Source organism: Ictalurus furcatus, chromosome 5 (assembly GCF_023375685.1).
Source record: "Ictalurus furcatus strain D&B chromosome 5, Billie_1.0, whole genome shotgun sequence".
NCBI classification, from domain to species: domain Eukaryota; kingdom Metazoa; phylum Chordata; class Actinopteri; order Siluriformes; family Ictaluridae; genus Ictalurus; species Ictalurus furcatus.
In genome coordinates, this window is record NC_071259.1 from 24,095,948 (window position 1) to 24,118,233 (window position 22,286).

Consider the following 22,286-nt stretch of genomic DNA (forward strand, 5'->3'; position numbering starts at 1 on the left):
TTACCGGGTTCATTTCATAGCTTAACCCCCCTGTTTCAGAGGCTTGCTCTACCACAGTAGTCAGCAGAGAGCAGAGCCTGACATTAACGCAGGAAGTAAGATCTCTCTTGGGCAAAAGGGCCATAGAACATGTACCTCTTTCTCTGAGGGAGGGGGGTTTTTACAGCCATTATTTCCTGGTCCACAAAAAAGATGGGAGTATGTGGCCAATTTTAGATCTGCTTCATCTGAAATGTACACTTTGGTTTCAGGATGATGAGGCTCAAATTTATCATTTCACAGATTCAGTTTGAAGATGTGTTTGTGATGATAGATCTAAAAGATGCATATTATACATAGAAATATTGCCCAGTCACAGGAAGTTCCTGAGGTTCATGTTTGGAGGCAACGTGTATCAATATCGGTTCTTCCTTTCGGTCAGTGACATCACCAACAACTTCCACAGATGTGAAGGTATCACAATCCACCGTTCAGAGAAGAATTTGAGAATGGAACTATAAAGACCATACCACAAGATTCAAACCACTCATCAGGAGTAAGAATTGGAAAGCCAGATTGGATTTGGCAAAGAAATACGGAGACGAGCCACAAAAGTTCTGGAACCAAGATTAACCTTTACCAAAGTCATAGAAAGGCCAAACTGCAGAGAAAGAAAGGATCTGCTCATGATCCAAAACATACAAGCTCATCTGTGAAACATGGTGGAGGTAGTGTCTTGGCTTAGGTTTGCATGGCTGCTTCTGGAACAGGCTTACTAATCTTTATTGATGATGTAACTCATGATGGTTGCAGTAGAATGAATTCAGAAGTTTACAGGAACATTTTGTCTGCCAATTTACAGAGAAATGCATCCAAATTAATCTGGAGGAACTTCATCATGCAGCAAGACAATGATCCAAAACACACTGCCAATTCAAGAAAGGACTTTATTAGGAGAAAAAAAGAGGAATGTTTTAGACTAGCCAAGTCAAACCAAACCCAATTGAGCAGCATTTCACCTCCTGAAGAGGAGACTGAATGGAGAAATTCCATGAAACAACTGAAAGAGGCTATGTTAGAAGCCTGGAAAAGCAACACAAAAGAAGAAAGAAACAATGTAGTGATGTCAATGAGTTGCAGGCTTGATGTAGTTATTGCAAGCAAGGGATATGCAACCAAATGTCAAGTGTTATTTACTTATAATACATACACTTGTGTATATATACTTCAAGACATATCTGTTCCTATACTTTTGCTCACCTAAAATTGGGTGAGCTGATACAAAAGGTTCTATGTTTTATGTTGTTTAACACATCTAGATGTAAATACCATGAAATAAAAGCTGAAGTCCTAAACTCTCGTTGCATATACATCTTTTGATCTCAAACTCAAATGTCTTTGGTGTATGGCACAAACAAATGAATTGGCCTTGACATTCAGGTAGTTTCGGAGGGGACTGTAAGTGCATAAAAGTTATTTTATGAAGAACATTTAGGACACATTCATAATGTGAAATTCAAACTTTTTAATACTTTTTACAAATATTGAAAGTATATTTTAGCATATATTCTGTGGTATGTATATGAGTTTTTTTTAACTGTAGTTATATTAGGAGAAAATAAATCCAAGATCACTTTCCTACCAGACCCTTCGTTTAAGGTTATTTTCTGTAAAGGCTTTTTCATTAAGGGAACTTCTTCCAACAAAAAAGCATTACATCTAATAACAGGGAGGAAAGACAGGGAGGATTGCTGGACACTGTGTGCTTTGATAAGCTTGGCTTTGATATACGTGACGAAAAAAAAACCCCACACAAGCAAACACAAGCCCTACTGTGAGACGAGCATTTATAGCTGTCACTATGTCCTGCTGTCCTGCTATTAAGATAATTAGCTGGATATTAGTTAATCAGGAGTATCCCTAGCCTGAGAGATACCCTGTGATCTTCATTGCTCTAGTCCATAAACTGTGATTGCTAGCCCACTAAGTTCCGTTCTCTCTCTCTCTCTCTCTCTCTCTCTCTCTCTCTCACATACACACACACACACACACACTACAATAACTTGTTCTTATTAAGATCCTTACTAGTAGTTTCATCATAATTATTCAATTTTGGACTATATCATTCAAATCAGACTTTTATATGTTCTTTTAGGACAACACAACTTACAAGATCATAATACTTCATATTTTTTATGTGAACTTTTGTTTAAATATCAATACAGTATACAGAAGTTATACAGAAGAGCCAAAACATCAGCATTTCTCTGACACCATAATTCCTCTATAAATCAAACCAGTTCTTTCAGTTTGAATGGATACTTTAGGTCACATATTTTGTGTTAATGCTCATAAAATTATGCATTTCCTTTTATTGTAATTTATGCATTAATATTTACATTTTTGGTTAGATAGTGTTCTTAGTGCAGGCTCATCTTTAGATTTAGACCTTTTTTTAAAAAAAAAAAACTCCCACTCTCTCTCTTCATCTTTCAGAAAGTTCTGTAAAATCCTTTGAGGTCTTCTGTCCAAAATCTGGCCATATCTGGAAAGTGTGCAAAGGCCCAGGCCATTTCTTCTCTTTATGCTGCTGCCTCCATTCACATTCGTTATCAGTCAAAGCAAGGCAATGTTATAGGAGTATGACTGGTACATAGCACATAGTTTTGTTCTCAATAACAAGTAAGTGGTATTATAGTGAGGCCTAGAGTTCTTTTATAAAGTCCTTAAAGCATTTTAAATGCAGCACAAAACACTACTTGAGGAACAACATATCTTTGTAAATTCACAAAAAACATTACATAAAAACCACCAACAAAAAAGTTCACAGTTGCAACACAGCTCATTCTTACACTCTTAGTGTCCTCTGCCCAATTCAATACCATAAAATAAAGAGCAAGAGAGAGGCAGAGTAATGTGCCGGGTTGGACATAGTGTGCAAGGCGCTCATGGGAAATGCAGGTTTGATTGTTTTTTAGTTGTAGTGCTTTCACAGAGAGTTATAATAAAGCCATGCAACAAGGAATAGGGATCAGGGAGAGGAGCCATGAAAGATGGACATCATATCCCAGAATACCATAGTTCACAGAAGATCTTGAGGAAGATGAGGGAAGACAGAACTTGGCCAGGCCTCAGGTCTGGTCCAGCCACTCGGCTCGTTTTGGCGCTTTGCAGGTGTGTATATCCACGGCCTCTTCACAGTCTTTACACTCAACTGCGCAGCACCATTTAAACTTACATTCGCACTTGGTGATGCGCTTCACACGAGTTGTATCGTAACCCCGCCCACAGCACATCACCTCACAGCCATCTGTCCCTCGAGATGATTTGTTGCAGACACGACCAGCCGTGCCCAAAGAACCTTAACAACAAAATGGCATATTAATACATTTAAAAGTTCAAATGTTTAACTAATAAATGCAGTAAGCATGTAAGGTCATTCATTGTAAGATACAGTTCTTGTACAGTATATGTAATTCATATACAACCCCATTTCCATAAAAAAATTTTCTAAAATGAAATAAAAACAAAAATCTATGATTTGTCAAGTCCCTTGAAACTTTAATTAACTGACAAAAGTACAAAGAAAAGATATTCAATGTTTTAACTTACCAACATGATTGTATTTTGTAAATATAAACAAATTTAGAATTTCATGCCTTCAAGCAAACAGGTTACTTGGTAACAGGGGAGGGTATCAGGATTGGACATAAAAGGAGCACCCATCAAAGCTCAGTCTTCGCAAGCAAGGATGGGTTGTGGCTCACCACTTTGTGCAAAACTTCATGAGAGAATTGTCAGTCAGTTCAAAAAGAACATTGCTCAATGCAAGACAGCAAAGAATTTAGGTCTTTCACCATCTACAGTGCATAATTTAGTGAAAAGATTCAGAGAATCCAGACAAATCTCATTGCGTAAAAGGCAAGGCCGGAAACCACTGTTGAATGTGAGTGACCTTCGAGCCCTCAGACGGCATTGCCTGAGAAATCGTCACGCTACTATGATAAATATAACCACATGGGCTCAGGAGTACTTTGGAAAACCCTTGTCCAAAACCATTGTCACAGTCTGCCGCTGCATCCAAAAATGCAACCTGAAAATTCTATTATGCAAGGAGGAACCCACACATCAACTCTATGCAGAAATGCCGCCGAGTTCTCTGGGCCCAAGCTCATCTCGGATGGATTGAAAGGCAGTGGAAACGTCTACTGTGGTCAGATGAGTCCACATTTCAGATTGATTTTGAGAAAAACGGACATCGAGTTCTCCGCGCCAAAGATGAAAAAGACCATTCAGACTGTTATAAGCGAAAGGTGCAAAATCCAGCATCTGTGATGGTATGGGACTGCATCAGTGTCCACATCATGGGTGACTTGCATATGTGTGAAGATACCATTGACGCAGAGGTGTATATTGGGAGAGACATATGCTGTCATTAAGGCAATGTCTTTTCCCAGGAAGTCCATGGTTATTTCAGCAGGACAATGCCAGGTCTCATTCTGCATGTGCTACAACAGCATGGCTTCATAGATACAGTTTGCGTGTGCTTGACTGGCCTGCCAACAGTCCAGATCTGTCTCCTATGGTGCATCATGAAGAGGAGAATCAGACAACGGTGACCAAGGTCTGTTGAGCGGCTGAAGTCTTGTATCAAGCACAATTGGGCAAAAATTCTACTTGCAAAATGGCAACAATTAGTATCCTCTTTTCCCAAACGATAAGTGTAAGTGTAATAAGTGTAACTAAAAGGAAGGGTGATGTAACACAGTGGTAAACATGCCTCTGTCCCAATTGTTTTGAGTGTGTTGAAGGCACCAAATTCTAAATTTGTTTATATTTACAGAATACAATTAAGTTGGCCAGTGAAAACATTGAACATCTTTTCTTTGTACTTTTGTCAGTTAATTAAAGTTTCAAGAGACTTGACAAATCACAGATTTTTGTTTTTTTATTGCATTTAAAAAAAATCCCAACTTTTATGGAAATGAAGTTGTACATCTCAATATGAGTATGCCAAGCTCTCAAGAGTTGTAAAGTTATTTGCCATTAATAACTTCTTCCACTACACTGACTCTCAGGTAGAAGGCTGTGCCTCATGCGTTCATTGTGTTATAGGACAGTGAAGCTCCTGCACTGAAGAATCAGTGTCAGTGGAGTCTCCCCATTCCCTGCAAGCATTCCGCCATCAGCTCGAGAGACGTGTTGGCAGGAAGAAGAAGGAATGGCTTTTGAAAAATGAGCCTGCTGTATCCTTGGGTATCCAAATACCACCAGGAGGGTGGAGAATGGATGGGGGGGAAGGGGTTACTGAGCCACTGAAATAACTGAGCTGGTAAGAGTCAGATGCAAACCCAAACCAAACACAACCCAGACGAAACACACATACAAACCAACATGAGTCATGCTTCACTGCCCCAGTGGCCATTAGCCATGACAGTAATGCAACCCTGTTCAGTGCAACAGTGCTGCTAATGCTGTGTCTTCCACACCTGCCTGGTGCAGGTGCTGTATTTATATGACTCCGCAATTTTTGAAAATGGTTTGACAGCCACTGAAGGCAGGTTTGTCTGTGCTGTGGAGCTAAATTACTTGATAGCTGAAATGGACCTGCTTCAGCCTTATATATACACAATGACTACTGTAAATAGGTATGGAAGATATGTAAAATATAGTTTTGAGATACTTGAGGAGTCATTTTCATGATATATGTTATGAGCTACAGTATTTAGTTTTGCTGAAGTTTTGCTAGTTAGTATAATAGTTTTAAAAAACATAAAAATAGATAAATCTATCTTAGCAGAAATCAATATACTACAAATCAATTGCTTTGGCATTGGTACATCAAGGATATGTAATATTTATTATTATTGTGAAAAATTTCCCATGTACACAGATATTACTGTCCATTTAATTGCTTCTATCAGGAATATTAATCATTGGGTTATCATAAGACTGAGACCTTCTATAGCGTGTCTGGGAGTCGATCTCCAAACCCTCCAGACATTAGCGCAGAACCTTATCTACTAAGCTACCACAACCCTTGAGTAGTGTGCTTATAGGTGTAGAGGTGAGTGTGTGCTGTAGATGTGTGTCTAACTGCACTCCCTGCGGGCAGCAGGGTCACTGTGTGAGAGTGTCAAGGATTAACGGGGCAGAAACATCACGCTCCACCTCTCATGACCCTTTTAAAGCCTCTCACTCCCTCGCTGCCCCAGGGCATGTGTGGCAGAGGCCTGGGCTGGGGCAGGTGTGAGAATCAGCTTACTGTCGGCAGCAAATCCTACCTGCCTTACACGCTCTTATGCATACATTCCCTAAATCAAACCAGTTAGGCAGCTTTGGTATCTAAAATCAATAACTACGTCAGTTCTTCACACTGTCATTAACAGTCTTAGTTCAGGCATGATCAGTCAATGTGTCATACCTGCAGCTTTGTCCATTAAGCAGTAGTCAGGTGAGTTCTCGAAGTACACCAGATCATTTTTGGTGGCGTTCCGGAAGTCCTTGTGAGCCACAGTGAATCCCGCTCCATCTTGGTTCACAGTGACTTCAATGGCACCATTGTATTTTTTCCGGAGGTAATCTCCGGTCTTCCGGAAGTCAGACATCGCCAACCAGCAAGTCCTTAAGGTGCAGGATCCACTGACGCCATGACACTTACACTCCAGCTTCATAAAGCGTTTCACTGACTGGTACAAAAAGATAGGAACAAGGGGACTGGACATTTATATTGTCTAGTGAAGAAACATGTCTTCTGTAAGATCAGTAACTGTTTTTACACAGTTTTCCATTTGATTAACCATTCCAATGTCCACAATAATTTGAATATCATAATACTAAATGGTATTACATCAGCAAATTTGCAACAGTATACACAAATTAAAGGTAATAATTAGATTTGGCATCTTTTCTTATAGCTCTATTCGTATGGAATAAAAAAAATCCGACCATATTGCCCTAATTCTTTCAATTTCATCTAAATTTCTAAATATCTATTTTTATTACAAGTTAGCCAGTAGACAAATAGGCCCATTAAGCCCCATTACCCTCGTTTTTCTTTGCTCATTCAACAACCAGAGACACTACATATTACTGATTTTTGCAAAACATACCATGCATGTGTACAGTGCCGTCCACTAATATTGGTACCCTTGGTAAATATGAGCAAAGAAGGCTGTGAAAATTTCACTTTATTGTTTTAACCTTTTGATCTTTTGTTAAAACAATTCACAAAAATACCCTGCTCACATGGATATCAAACAGCTGCAAACAAAACATAGGTTTATAAAAAAAATACTGTTTGTTAAATATAGGTGTGCAACAATTACTGGCACCCTTTTAGTTAATAATTTGTGCTAGCTCCCTTTGCCAAGATAACAGCTCTGACTCTTCTCCTATAATGCCTGATGAGGTTGGAAAATACATGGCAAGGGATCTGAGACGATTCCTCCATACAGAATCTCTCCAGATCCTTAAAATTTTGAGGTCCATGCTGGTGGACTCTCCTCTTCAGTTCACCCCACAGATTTTCTATGGGTTTCAAGTCAGGGGACTGGTATGGCCATGACAGGATCTTGATTTTGTGGTCAGTAAACCATTTTTGTGTTGATTTTGATGTATGTTTTGGATCATTATCCTGCTGAACATTTTCCCAAAATGTAAAATATCAATGGGAATATACTTCAGATATATTTTTCTTATATGAATTCATAGGGATGCCAATAATCGTTGCACACCTATATTTAACAAAGATATATATATATATTTTTGGATAAACCTGTGTTTTGTTTGCAATTGTTTGATATCTATGAGAACAGATTATTTTTGTGAATTTCCTTTAACAAAAGATCAAAAGGTTAAACAATAAAGACAATTTTTCACAGCCTTCTCTGCTCATTTACCAAGGGTGCCAATATTAGTGGAGGGCACAGCATATTTAAACAAAACACACTTCATGATTGTGCAACGCAAAACTGTATGTATAGCATGCACTATTGTTTCTGAACACTACCGCCTGCTGCACTACATACACTGTCTTTTGCTAGCTGGATTACACAGCTTGCACAGATGGCATACAACATTTTCAGGTATTAAGAGAAAACACCAGCTCATAGCCAAACTTTGGCCAAGAACTTCATGACATTTTGGCAGGGTGCAAATTATTTTGACAAGCATAATGATTATGACACAGAAAATGTAATATGCTTATTTGTGTCTGTATTAATACATTTAACTAGCTAACTATTACATTTGTTACATTATGTTAGCAACCATTTCTAAGCCTAGTCAGAAGGTTTCCAGGTACCCAAAACACTAGAACTTTTACTTGTCCACTGGTCCACCTTGTTGTTTGTTGGCAACCATTTTTAAAATAATAAATACTGTAATGAACAATGCTATTGATGGCCACAAAAGCACTTCCTTCTCTAACTAATCTGAAAAATTTAGAAACATTTAGTGGCAGAATGTCAGTAAAGTGCATCCAAAGCATTGGTCATTACAGTGCTGGCTGTTTTCAAAATGGCCACCAACCAACACAAAGTTGGTTATGTATAATGGAATCTAATGAACGTTTTGAGACTATACAACACGACCACATGAGAAATTTGGATAAATTTGACAGAACAAGGTAAAAAATACTTCAAAAATCAGATATTTTACTAATTGCTCTATACTTACCATTCTTCCACAGCGATTGTTATGAAGGTTCACAAGTGCTCGTGCATCCTTCACTGTCCTCTCTTTGGCGTCTATGAAGGCTTTAGCAAACTTTATCCCATAGTTAATATTGTCGCTGCAACCGCCCCAATCAAACTCGCCTCGCTCGTCCCTTGCTTTGCCACGCTTGTGCGGGTCACAGTTGCACGTCCTTAGCTCCCCTTGACTGCAAGCACGGGTAATAGCGTACACAACTCCTGCCGATGAAATCGCGTACACAAAGGCGGCCTCCCGACTGCCTACACAAATAGATGCTGTTAGAGAAGAAGATGATGAACACACACACATACACAATTTCTCACTCCCTCACTCACTCAAACATAAAATCACACACTCCATCTTGTTTAAGAAAGAGCCTTGGAATCCCAAACAATATCACACACACCCACGTAACTCATTCATCTGCTCCTGACACGGCTGAAAGGATGCATCAGCACATAGTGTAAGTGTTACTTTTAAATATTAGTGCAGGAGTAATCTCTCTGGGATGGGTTCCTCTCCACTCAGATAAACTGTTTAAAGCCGGGCATTGTGATACCCCACTCACTGCTGTTCTGAGGAAGTCAGCTGAGGTAGGCTGCTTTTCACAACAATCCCCTATTCCCAGTGAGAACAGCCCCTTTGTTTGACTTCCAGTCACTCACACTGATTAATCTGGTTAAACTGAAAATAAGAAAATATAACCCGTTCATTTCTCTACAGGGTTGTAGGAGGACAGTGGAAGTGAAACAGCAAGGCCGATTATATAAAACTAAAGAAACTGCAATGGATTTTAACATATCAGAACATACATTTGTCACATTTTCACACCTCTGATGCCATTAGGAAATAAAAGAGAGCCAAAACGAGGGCTGTAAAAAAAGGTTTTCTTTACATATAGCCATATCTGTGGTAAGTAATGATTGGATGTGCTATAAACCTACAAGATAACCTTTATCACCCCCCTATAGCAAGTCTGTTACAGTGACAAAAACAACTGTCAATGGCATATTAGGCCTACCCAATTAAACAGTTAATGACTTCAGTCATATTAAACTTCTGAAGCAATGATCATTTTTATAATCATATAGATATCACATTCATTGGTATATGGTAAAATGGTTAAGGTTTTTCCCATGATTTTGCTTTCTTCCCTATGCAGTCTGGTTTATCAGAGCTTCCTGACCAGTTCAGACTCATGGCCATTAAATTCAGTAATGGCTAGAACACATTTCAAATTAGATTTCCTCTGTACTGGGTTTCATTTTCGCATTAACTCTTCACACACTAAGTTTGTCATTGCTATATTTATATTTTCCCAATATCCATTATTTGTTTATTTATTTATTTATTGTAAATTATTATTATTATTATTATTATTATTAGTAGTAGTAGTAGTAGTAGTACCATTATAAAAAGCTATTTTGTAATATACAGTGGGGTCCAAATGACCACATTGACAATTTGGGATTTAAAAAAAAAAATTGGAAATGTGCAACATCTTGACTATTCAATATTCATGACATTGCACAATTTCAAGGTCCCCATTTAAATGTAAGCAAATTTGTGATATTAACGATGTTAACTCCTTTGTTAATTGGAATATTAATTGGAACCACTTTCTTCCATTGATGCATGTGTTCAGATGAAACGCCGATGGATTTGATCTTACATGGATCATTAGGTTTACGCAAACTCTGTGTCAGCTTGAGAGCACACAGTCATTAAAGCACTAAGGAGACATACTAAATACTAAGAAATTCTGAAATTCATATAAATGCTTTCTATTTTCACAATTTGTTGCTGATAATATAATTTGTGATGAAAAGCTTAAATTTAAAAAGAAACAGAAGCATGTTCACGAGTGGTCTCAAGCTTTTGGACCGTACTGTATGTTTCTTTACTTTTGGCTGCCAAAATTGTAAATGTTTAGCATTTTGGTCCATGTGGACTGTTTTTTTTTTTTTTTTTTTTTTTTTTTTTAAATCCCACAGATGCTTGCTATAAATCAAGCTAATCCCACCCCAACTATATCAACCAGCCACAACATACAAATATCTTGAACAAAAAAAAAAGCCTTATTATTTTTATGCACATAATTGTATAGTTTTTGTAAGCATGAAGGTCAAATAGGGGGAGTATGTGAGGTGTATAATGAGTTGCCATAAGTAATTGCCATGAATGATGCACTAATTATATTATTTGGCCTTTTTTTCTTGCATACCCAAAGGTCCTTGGGCAAATGTCCAGGTTGTCTTTATCATAGATCTGGCCATCCATATACCTTATGAAGAGCACACACATACTCATGTTATTTCATTTAGCATACATCTTGTGTTTTTCACTTTCCGACGCATCTAACCACCTATAATCTGCATTATATTTCACACAATTATGCAGATGTCTGGCAATTTTTACTTTTATGAGATCCGAACTCTCCGTGGCGATCAAGAACACTTGGCACATGCAAAAATCCTCACTTAAATGTTTCCTCCCCTTGTGCTGCACAGAATGTAAATTATCCTATTATTTATAAATCACATACAACATGTGTAATTTGCCAAACTGCACAGATAAATTAGTCTCTTTATCAGGCCTCTGAGTAAAACTGTTGAGCTGAGTTTTGGTTTTTATGTTGCATATCATACTGAGTACATTAGAGAGTAGGCAGTTCATCTGAAGGTGGAACACTTGCACTGAGATACTTCATAAATATAGTCCTGGGTTTTCTCAAAGCACAGACAAATCCCCCCATAAAGAGAACCAGATATATGTGATTGGCTGAGATAAGCAGAGAATGGATATATTAAGTGAAGACTGAATGGTGTGACGGCTGAATGGCAGCTGAAAGAACATCAGAAAAACAACTTAAAAGGCCTTAAAGAATTTTACTGGCTTGAAGAAAGCAACTGTCTCGTATTTCCAAAACACTCCATTTTGTGGTAAATTCAAGTATGGTGGAACTGATCTCCAGGTCTCTATATCACATTCAGCTATCAGCACTAGTGCTACCTCACTCACTGTTTCTAGACAAATATTCTCACAAAGAGAGATACTCACTGCGTTGCATGACCCTGCCGAAGACAGTGTGGTCGCGCTCGATTGTGCTGCAGTTCCAACGGTGGTGTCTGAACTGGTGCTGGCACTCACGGATCCACTCCTTTCCTCCCTCGCTGATCGACTGCATTACGTCTGGATACTTCTGGCACAACTGTCTCTGCTTATTCACCAATCCTGGCACGTTATCACATATTACACGCGCACCCAGAGCGCCAATGTACCTAAAACACACACACACATAGATATTTATACACATGTATATTCCTGACAATTTAAGAGTGATTAATAGTCATATTTTTTTATATTTATTATGGCTCTATTTGGCTTTTTAATCCTGACACCCACATCACATTTTTAAGTGATCTGTATTTATTCCAGCCCAGGGGTCTTTCATCTTATCTAAAACATCCAGTTTAAAAATTAAACCAGATGTTCCTGAGCTGCTGTGAGTCGTGCCGACAATCCTATGGTAATACTAATTCATATTTATTGCTGTATCATTAGTGTTGTATTAGAATTGGTGGGAAATTTACGTATGCGTCAAACACCAGCTCAAATATGCCAAACGTCAACCTGCAGCAACTTCAGGCATGAAAGAAGCCCAATTACATGGTGACAGGCAGAGTCAGCAACCAACCAAGAGAAAGGGAGAGCAAGAGCACGAGAGATTACAAAGCAAAGAGGAGTCAAAGTGAGAGTTAATGTAACAGTATAGGGGGGTCGGGGATCAGCTTTGTTCTTGAACATGTAAGACATTTATTTGTTCTCCAATTAGGTGGGAATCTAGTGAATAATAGTCAATTTGTTGTGGAATCTGTATCATTAGACAGTTGTGAACAGTCAACTTACATCCAGCAGCTATAATGGGTTAACAACAAAGTGAAGCTGTGTCAAGTGCTGTTCCTGGAAAGTTCAGGAATAAATGCTCTAACAGTGTCAGTAAATAAATAGTTGATTATACACATAAAATGAAACTGTGTATATGGGGTCTAAAATCCCCACTAGTGTCGAAGCTGGGTGTGTGCAATTATTTCATAGAAAAACATTGAGAAATACTGAGTGTGTCAAAATGCAGTACTGATGTTCTTCTTAGGTAATCAGGAACTTATGGTAACTCTGCCGCCATCTCTCACAATTTAGCTAAAGCTTGAAAGATAGCAGGACCCATTGCTCTCACTCGCACCAGTTTCCACTCCTGTTATGGATGTTCCCATTCCATCACAGCCCACAGTTTGTTTACCATTTCCCTAACGCGCCTTAACCAAGACTGGCACAAACTATACAGAATACACACACACACATACACACACACACACACACACACACACACACACTGTTTGTCTCTGACTATCCCACTATGTTTTTATCTTTAGCATTCCTATTAACAGCTCCAGTGTCTTGACTGCTGCTGGAGATACAGCAGGGTAATGTCTGTCCTTGTATGACACACACACACACACACACACACACACACACACACACACACACATGCAGATGGTATAGATTAACCCTCCTGCTCTGTTCACTATGTAGCAGTAATTGTCTCATTGAGCAAGATCATCTATTTTGATTTTATATACATAATTGTAATATTATTTTATTTTACATGTCATATTTCATTTAGAGGGCACGGTGTCTTAGTAGTTAGCACGTTTGCCTTGCACCTCTGGGGTTGGGGGTTCAAATTCTTTCCTCCGGGTACCCTTGTTTCCTCCCCCAGTCCAAAGACATTTCCAATATGCCTGTGGTGTGTGAATGTGCCCTGAGATGGGTGGCACCCCATCAAGAGTGTCCCCTGCCTTGTGCCCCGAGTTCCCTGGGATAGGCTCCAGGCTCCCCTACAACCCTGTGTAGGATAAGAAGTATGGAAAATAGATGGAAGGATATTTCAGCTCAATTTCTTAGAAATATATGAGAGAAATATTCACCGAAACAGGAACCTGGACTCAGTAAAAAAGAAAAAAAAAAAAACATTGTACATGGTTGTATTTTGATTCATTTCATATACTATACACTGTTCGGCAAAAAATTTTAAAGACCTTATATTAGTAAATGTTTACTGAATGTTACAATCTAGAAATCTATATCCAGAAAAATTTATATCATGTTAATTAGGCACTTGTATCACACCTCATATTAATGTTTTACAGTTAATACGATACTGTCTATGAGCATTTTATCTATAGCCTGAATGAGTTTACCACCCATGTGCCTGCCTTTCATAAAGAACTGAGATCAACCAGTTAATACCACAAGTTCCACCAAGATTTGGGTTTCCTTATTTAATTGCTATTCTGTCAAGTTTGTTTGGCATTAATAATGATTAAACTGTAATAAAATATAAGAAACACCAGCTGTTCAAAAACTTTTCACTGGAAAATTAAATGAATGTGTATAAACACTGACCGCACCCCTAACTCTAACGTGTGTAACTTTTCCTACAAATCCATCCATCCATTTTCTGTACCGCTTATGCGACACAGGGTTGCGGGGGAGCCTGGCGCCTATCCCTGAAAACTCGAGGCACAAGGCGGGGGACACTCTGAACAGGGTGCCAACTCATCACAGGTCACAATCTGCCTTTGAAACCAGAGTACCTGGTGGAAACCCCAAAGCACGGGGAGAACATGCAAACTCCACGCACACAGAGTGGAGCCGGGATTTGAACACCCAATTGCAGAGGTGTCAGGCAAACGTGTTAACCACTAAGCCACTACGTCCCCCTTCCTACAAATCCTACACCATAGGCCCAGGTTTCTGAAATAAGTACAGTCATTTTGTCACTTTTGAAATATATTCTTAAATATGCCTTAAGAATGATTATCTTGAGTGGAAAAGTGTAACGAAGGCTATACCCAGTTTCCAAAGTTAATACCCAGCGGACACACAAGGTTGATATGACGTCTTTTTCTTGTTAGATTCTGGTCATGGCATCAAATGATTTAAACACTACCACTTTTCAACAATAGAACAGCTTTACATTTTAGTTGAGATTATGACATACAGTATCTCACAAAAGTGAGTACACCCCTCACATTTTTCTAAATATTTGATTATATCTTTTCATGTGACAACACTGAAGAAATGACACTTTGCTACAATGTATAAATAATGTAATAACGTCTAAACCGCTGGCAACAAAAGTGAGTACACCCCTAAGTGAAAATGTCCAAATTGGGCCCAAAGTGTCAATATTTTGTGTGGCCACCATTATTTTCCAGCACTGCCTTAACCCTCTTCGGCATGGAGTTCACCAGCGCTTCACAGGTTGCCACTAGAGTCCTCTTCCACTCCTCCATGATGACGTCACGGAGCTGGTGGATTTTAGAGGCCTTGTGCTCCTCCACCTTCCGTTTGATGCCCCACAGATGCTCAATAGGGTTTAGGTCTGGAGACATGCTTGGCCAGTCCATCACCTTCACCCTCAGCTTCTTTAGCAAGGCAGTGGTCCTCTTGGAGGTGTGTTTGGGGTCGTTATCATGCTGGTATACTGCCCTGCGGCCCAGTCTCCGAAGGGAGGGGATCATGCTCTGCTTCAGTATGTCACAGTACATGTTGGCATTCATGGTTCCCTTAATGAACTGTAGTTCCCTAGTGCCGGCAGCACTCATGCAGCCCCAGACCAGGACTCTCCCATCACCATGTTTGATTGTAGGCAAGACACACTTGTTTTTGTACTCCTCACCTGGTTGACGCCACACATGCTTGACACCATCTGAACCAAATAAGTTTATCTTGGTCTCATCAGACCACAGGACATGGTTCCAGTAATCCATGTCCTTAGTCTGTTTGTCTTCAGCAAACTGTTTGCGGGCTTTATTGTGCATCAACTTTAGAAGAGGCTTCCTTCTAGGACGACAGCAATGCAGACCAATTTGATGCAATGTGCGGCGTATGGTCTGAGCACTGACAGGCTAACCCCCACCCTTTCAACCTCTGCAGCAATGCTGGCAGCACTCATACGTCTATTTCCCAAAGACAACCTCTGGATATGACGCTGAGCACATGCACTCAACTTCTTTGGTCGACCATGGCGAGGCCTGTTCTGAGTGGAACCTGTCCTGTTAAACCACTGTATGGTCTTGGCCACCATGCTGCAGCTCAGTGTCAGGGTCTTGGCAATCTTCTTATAGCCTAGGCCATCTTTATGAAGAGCAACAATTCTTTTTTTCAGATCCTCAGAGAGTTATTTGCCATAAGGTGCCATGTTGAACTTCCAGTGACCAGTATGAGGGAGTGTGAGAGCGATGACACCAAATTTAACACACCTGCTCCCCATTCACACCTGAAACCTTGTAACACTAACAAGTCACATGACACCGGGGAGGGAAAATAGCTAATTGGGCCCAATTTGGACATTTTCACTTAGGGGTGTACTCACTTTTGTTGCCAGCGGTTTAGACGTTAATGGCTGTGTGCTGAGTTATTTTGAGGGGACAGAAAATTTACACTGTTACACAAGCTGTACACTCACTACTTTACATTGTAGCTAAGTGTCATTTCTTCAGCGTTGTCACATGAAAAGATATAATCAAATATTTACAAAAATGTGAGGGTAAAAATGTGTAACTCACTTTTGTGAGATACTGTAGGTATGATAATTTTGTAAAGTATTGGCTGGGTTGGGTATTATTTCATTAAATAAATAAATCTGGCAAAACTTTGGAATTCCATTGTGTCCTTGGTATAAATGAATTTTTAGCCATGTGGTTATTGAAACAATCGTTGTCTATATTTAAAACATCTTTAATATAGTGTACGTGCAACTAAATCCCTGGTAGATGGGCAGAATTTCATACACATCGAAGTAAAGTGATAAGGATCAGTGAATTTACTTGACCTGTATAATGAGTCACAGCTTTTTTAATGTAAAGTTGAGACAACTGGCCAAATGTGTGTGTTTAGACATATTAATGTAGACATAGATGACCTTCCTTCATTGTTTATTCAGAGATTAACTACATCTGGTACATCTGGTGCATTTTGGTGCTTCTAAAGGATTAATCATTAGATACTTATAATACAAAAAAAAAACAACAACAATGCTGTAATGATTTTCCACCTACACATAAAGATCACACACATATACAGAACATGAGATTTATTCCTCATAAGAGAATAAATCTCATTAGAGACCTAGCTAATTAGCTGTCGTGCGGATATCATGCTGACATCATGAGAAAAAGAAATCTTCCAAATTCAACCATAATTCAACCACCAGAAGAAGATTTTCCAAATGTTTTGTCAACTGAGCTGTTAACAGGGTAACTTTAAACTTTCAAACCAGTTCCACTTTCTGTAAATATTAAAACTGAAGCAGACCATGCAGATTATGGTAAATGGTCTGCAATATAATAGTGCTTTTTTAACCTTAGCAGTTCCAAAGCGCTTTTCATTGTTTCTCATTTACCCATTCATGACAGAGCTGCCATGCAAGGCACTAACTTGCCATCAGGAGCAACTTGGGGTTCAGTATCTTACCCAAGGACACTTCAGCATGTGGAGTCATGTGGGCTGGGAATCAAACCGCCAACCCTACGATTAGTGGACAACCCACTCTACCACCAGAGCCACAGTCGCCCGGATTAAACAAATGCTGTCACTGAAATGTTCAGATATGTTCAGTGGAACAGTTCAATTGCCACTGCTAAATTCAAAGTGAAAATGTGGTTAGTTCCCCAGGTGTTTCTCTGCAGTTCATATAAACTTCGTAACTTCGGATTAGCGTATGGAGGATGATCCTCAGCTGACACCTGGTCTGCATCACTCCACTGAAGCCCTTTCCAAGTGGAACCTGTTCAGTTATGTCTGGTCCTGCGCTGCTCATATGGCTGACTGGGTAATACAGAGAGGGTGGTACCTCGTACAAATCCCACACACACACACACACACACACATCCCATGGAGACTTCACACATGATGGTGGGATGGAGAGGGGCTTTTACTGCTGCGGTAAATCATTATCCACAGGACTGTAACAACACACCGTAAAAACACACTCTGGAACCCCTATCGCATGTGGGTGTGTGCGTGAGAGAGCGAGGGATCAGATATGGTTAGGCTTGACTGGGTAAAGAATGCATGACTGTGGTGATTTGCCCCTCGTTAGGGTGGCTAAAGAGCCAATAAAGCAGAACTGCTCTCTCTCTCTCTCTCTCTCTCTCTGTCTCTCTCTCTCAGGAGGCCACTGAGAAAATTAAAGTGCTTGCTTATAGCAATATGTCAGCTTTGGTTTACAGAACTTAACCTAATTTGCCCAAACAGCAAGTTAATGGAGGCCATTGTGCTCCATTTGGGGCTATTATACACCACAATTATGACTATTTGTGCTTCAAACATTGAGGCCTTTTTGTTTCATTTCTGAGACAGGTCCTTTAGCATCCCTGACTTTAAACCATTAAATTGATGAGGGCCAAATTGGATGTAACTAGAAGAGAATCATTATTATGAATGTTCCCTGTGGTTACAATTAACTGTAAAAGTAACCTCTAGGGTACATAGGGAGGTCTGCAGTTACATTCCCTACTCTTGTAGCTACATTTATTCAATTATACAGCATGTCCCAAAAGTCTGCATACATAGGGGAAATTAACCATTTTGATCAAAATGTCTTCAAAAATTGTTCATACATAGTTTGTATTATTGCAAGCACATCACACACACGACACTGTTGCCAAACTTATTAACAAATTCTAAAAAAAATGGAAGTGTTGCAAACCAACCGAGAAGTGGATGTTCATGAACATCCCCTATGTATGGAGACTTTAGGGACACCCTGTACTTTTAATATGCGATAAGGGGAATGAATGATAACCTGGAAAGTTAAGGGATTCTCCAAATGAGCCAGAAAAACATGCCTTTGTCTTTCTTTCCATCTTTGTTGTCTAAGTCAGATGTTCTCAAACTTTTTGCAGCCAGGAAACCCTTTAACTGTAAAATAGATTTCACGGAGCCCCATAAGCCAACTATTCATATATTAGATTCCGTATGTAAATGTGTACACTAATATTTTGGCTAGGCATAAACCTTTTTTATTACTGTAATTTCTGCTGACAGAGCTGATTAGGCCCAAGCTGATATAGTTTACAGTGCTACTTTTTTGTTTTTGGGTTATGAATATCTGGAATAAACACGTTCAATTCAAGTGATCAGTCAAACAGGCTAATAATTATAATAACACGATAATAAATATAATAACTTTAATAATAATGGGTTGTGGAACGCACAAAAAAAATCACAGACCCCATGACTTCCCAGACTCCTCTTTGAGATCCTGTGTTCTATGTAGTCTAAGCTGCATAAATTAGAAAAGTCTAGTTTCTTTTATTTTTAGTCCTATCGTGCATGCCAATCTCAGACATTTTATTAATTGTAAGATCAAGAGCAAGAATGATGTTGCATAAAGTCATTCGAAAAGCCACATATCAGGAAAAACACAAGTCTTGCCTTAACTTTTAGTTTTAATAAATATTAAAACAAGATGAATGGCTTATAAAGATATACATGAATTTTATATATTTTTATTAACAATTTATTAACAAAGTATATGCTAAAATTTCATGCTTTTTATCTAGTTAGTCTCTGCTGCTGAAAAGGAAAAAAAAAAAGCCTGATATTTAAAATGCTGGCCCTTTAAGTGTAGTGAAGAAATGGAAAAAGAATTTCGTGATAAAATTATGAAATTATGAAAGCATTTATTACAGTTATCCAAGTAAGTCATACAAATGCCATAGTTTTCTAAACAATTTTGTTGTAAAGATCTCTGAATTCCATGTGTATGATGTCATCAGAAAAGCTGAGCACAAATATTTTAACCATTTGTGTACATTTATATAAGATGCCTCACTGAGCCTTGAAGTAAGTTCAGGGCTGTAAATTGTAGAGCATTTCTGAACAGAAGTGTATGCATTCAGGTATGTTAGGGTTATGCAATCGAAAAGTCTTGTAAACCTGATCCACTGTTCATTCAAATGAAACTTTCAAGTGTAGAGTGACTGACAGTTACTCTGTGTATGTGTGTTACATTTAAACCAAGGGCTCTGGATGAAGTGTGTGTGTGTGTGTGTGTGTGTGTGTGTGTGTGTGTGTGTCTGAGAGAGAAAGAAAGGAACGTAAGATTTAAATCAGGGGTCTGACCTCAGAGTCTCTTGATCTTACAGGCAGATCACCTGTAACCCTGATGAAAGTGAGTGCAAACATACGCACAACACAAACTGCACACAATCAAAAAGCTCTTTGATTTTTGAATTATCTGTGTGTGTGTGTGTGTGTGTGTGTGTGTGTGTGTCTGTGTGTGTGTGTGTGTGTGTGTCTGTGTGTGTTTTTAACTACGCTTGTGCCTCATTGTGTCAGAGTCTCCAGCTGAGCTGAGAGTATGCGTCTAGCCAAGCAAACCTGATACAGATCACAATCATAAGGCTTCATTTTATTCCTCTATTAGTCTGTTTCTAAGTTAGCTGGCAAAGCACCACAGAAATGTCACAGAAAAATGTAAAAAAAAAAAATAAATAAAAATAAAAAATTAAAAAAATTAAAAAAATTACAGACCATAATTCTGATACAACTGCACCAAAGCTGATAATATACATATCGAGTTGGTGGTGACCTTCATATGAATTAAAAGTAAGGAGAAGAAATACTTCCAGCAGTAACCAACTCAATAAACCATTAAAATGAGAAGCAGAGTTTGATTATCATATATTATAATAGGTGAATGCTTTTGTCAATGTTATCTTTCAGTGTAATTTAATTTCCTCCATTAGGTCCAAACTCTACAATCTAAATAAATAAATAGCAGCAAAGCTGGTACATCCAGTTTTATCAATTATAAAGCTAAAAATCAAATCAAAATGTAAAATAAACACAACTGAAGGTCACTGGTTAGTGGTTACTAAATCTCAGAGAGAGAGAGAGAGAGAGAGAGAGATGTCCAAACATGCACCATATTCACTAGTGCACTCATCTGGGAGTTTTGTTAGTGGAGAATATTCACGCGCTCTCATGAACTCCAGTAAACGCACTGTTTATATGATGAGTGTCCAAGTGGAGGGATTAAGGTATAGAGGGTAAGATCATCAGTGCGGACACATAGGCTAGGAGAGAGGTTACTTACCACCAGGATGAGTCCACGCGGGGTGTGAGGATGAGGATGAGGAGGATAAACGCGCAACAGCGGCGCGAGGAAGCGCCGGTGGCGCGCGCGGCGGATTCACCGAGGATCCTGAGCGAGCCGTGACCCTTACTAAAAGCAAACATCGCTCAGTCTGTCCTCCAGTGCGCACCACTCCGGCACAAATAAACCGCTATGTCTTTACGTCCGTGTGAAAAGTTTTGAGGACGTGCTGAGAGTGAGCGCTTATCACGGCTGCTCGCTCCACGCGCTCGCCCGTCGACTCTCTGATCAGCTCATGCCGCGCGCCATTTAAAAGTATTCCCCAGCAGCTGGCACACGCACCAGAAATAATCCGAGCCAGAGCGCTGGAGGAAGCGTTTCCCACTCCTCCTCTTTTGAAATCGTTATAAAGGTCTCAGTGGAGCGCAGGACGCGTGTGCAGGCAGCGCGCGCTCTCTTCCCGTCCGCCGGCCAAGTGTGTGACCGTTCCGCCGAGGTGTGATGGCGTTCGTGCAGTTGTGAAGCAAACAACAGCTGGCGAGAACCTTCTGCTCTGCCATCAATACTGTATCTCTTATCCCCTGCGCTTTCTCTCTCTCTCTCTCTCTCTCTCTCTCTCTCTCTGGATACTGGAGCACTGAGCTGTGCGGGTGGGAGGTATGTGTGTGTGTGTGTGTGGGTGTCTGTAGGGTGGGTTGTGTTTAGGAATGCCGACAGAACGCGGTCTCTGTCTGTCATTGGGTAGAGTTTACGAGGCCTGAGCGCGAGCGCTCGGGATGCTCCGGTTCTCCCAGTATGCATTGCTCATTTCCAGAAAGATGAAGTACATCTGAAGTTCACCTGCTGACCAGATATTATACGAACGTTACAAAATAAGATGAAAGTAATCTTTTGCAACAATGTAAAGCCACACCACCATCATCAACATCATCATCATCAACATCATCATCATCATGAACAATAAAACCAATACAATTATTCACATACATTTTGTAGGCTAGTGTTATCCTACCCACTGTTCCCTGTACATGTTAGTGATTTCCCTGCTCTAACACACCCATTTCAACTAATCAGCTAATTAACAGATCTTCCTGAGTTGAAGTGGGTGTGATAGACGCCCATATTTTAGTAAAACACTAAACACCAGGGTGTCAAGGGCCAGGGTTGGAAACCTGTGCCATAAAGATTTCTCTTTGTGTAGTTATTAGTTAAAGTTACAGAAAACAAATGTTTTTGTCGAGTTTAAAAAGTCAGTTTCTTTCTATAAAGAAAGAACTACGGGGTGTCCCAAAAGTCTCTATACATAGAGAAAATTAACAGTTTTTCGCTAAATGTCTTCCAAAATTTGTCATACTTAGTGGATCGGGAAGCTGTCGCAATGTTGCGATGGACTTTAAGAGGAAACATGGCAAGCACATCACATGACACTGTTGCCAAA

The 22,286-nt window shown here is 39.4% G+C and overlaps 1 protein-coding gene across 1 annotated transcript; it reads right to left on the reverse strand.

Annotated features, from left to right (window-relative positions):
* Window positions 1–833: 833 nt before the first annotated feature.
* On the reverse strand, window positions 834–21,277 carry wnt2bb (wingless-type MMTV integration site family, member 2Bb). Its single transcript, XM_053625352.1, has 5 exons — window positions 20,849–21,277; window positions 11,737–11,957; window positions 8,659–8,936; window positions 6,404–6,668; window positions 834–3,340 (listed from the first exon to the last, which is right to left on the reverse strand). Exons 1-5 carry the CDS (start codon window positions 20,989–20,991, stop codon window positions 3,111–3,113), a joined length of 1,137 nt encoding a protein of 378 aa, XP_053481327.1. The 5' UTR covers window positions 20,992–21,277; the 3' UTR covers window positions 834–3,110.
* Window positions 21,278–22,286: the final 1,009 nt, after the last annotated feature.

What these genes read in the sequence shown, in the direction of transcription:
- wnt2bb (XM_053625352.1), bottom strand. Translation starts at nt 20,991, where the DNA reads ATGTTTGCTTTTAGTAAGGGTCACGGCTCGCTCAGGATCCTCGGTGAA. An exon ending in CGCGTGGACTCATCCTGGTG is followed by an intron (nt 11,958 to 20,848) that starts GTAAGTAACCTC and finishes TGTGTGTTTTAG; the next exon opens with GTACATTGGCGCTCTGGGTG. An exon ending in ACAATCGCTGTGGAAGAATG is followed by an intron (nt 6,669 to 8,658) that starts GTAAGTATAGAG and finishes TTTTTGTACCAG; the next exon opens with TCAGTGAAACGCTTTATGAA.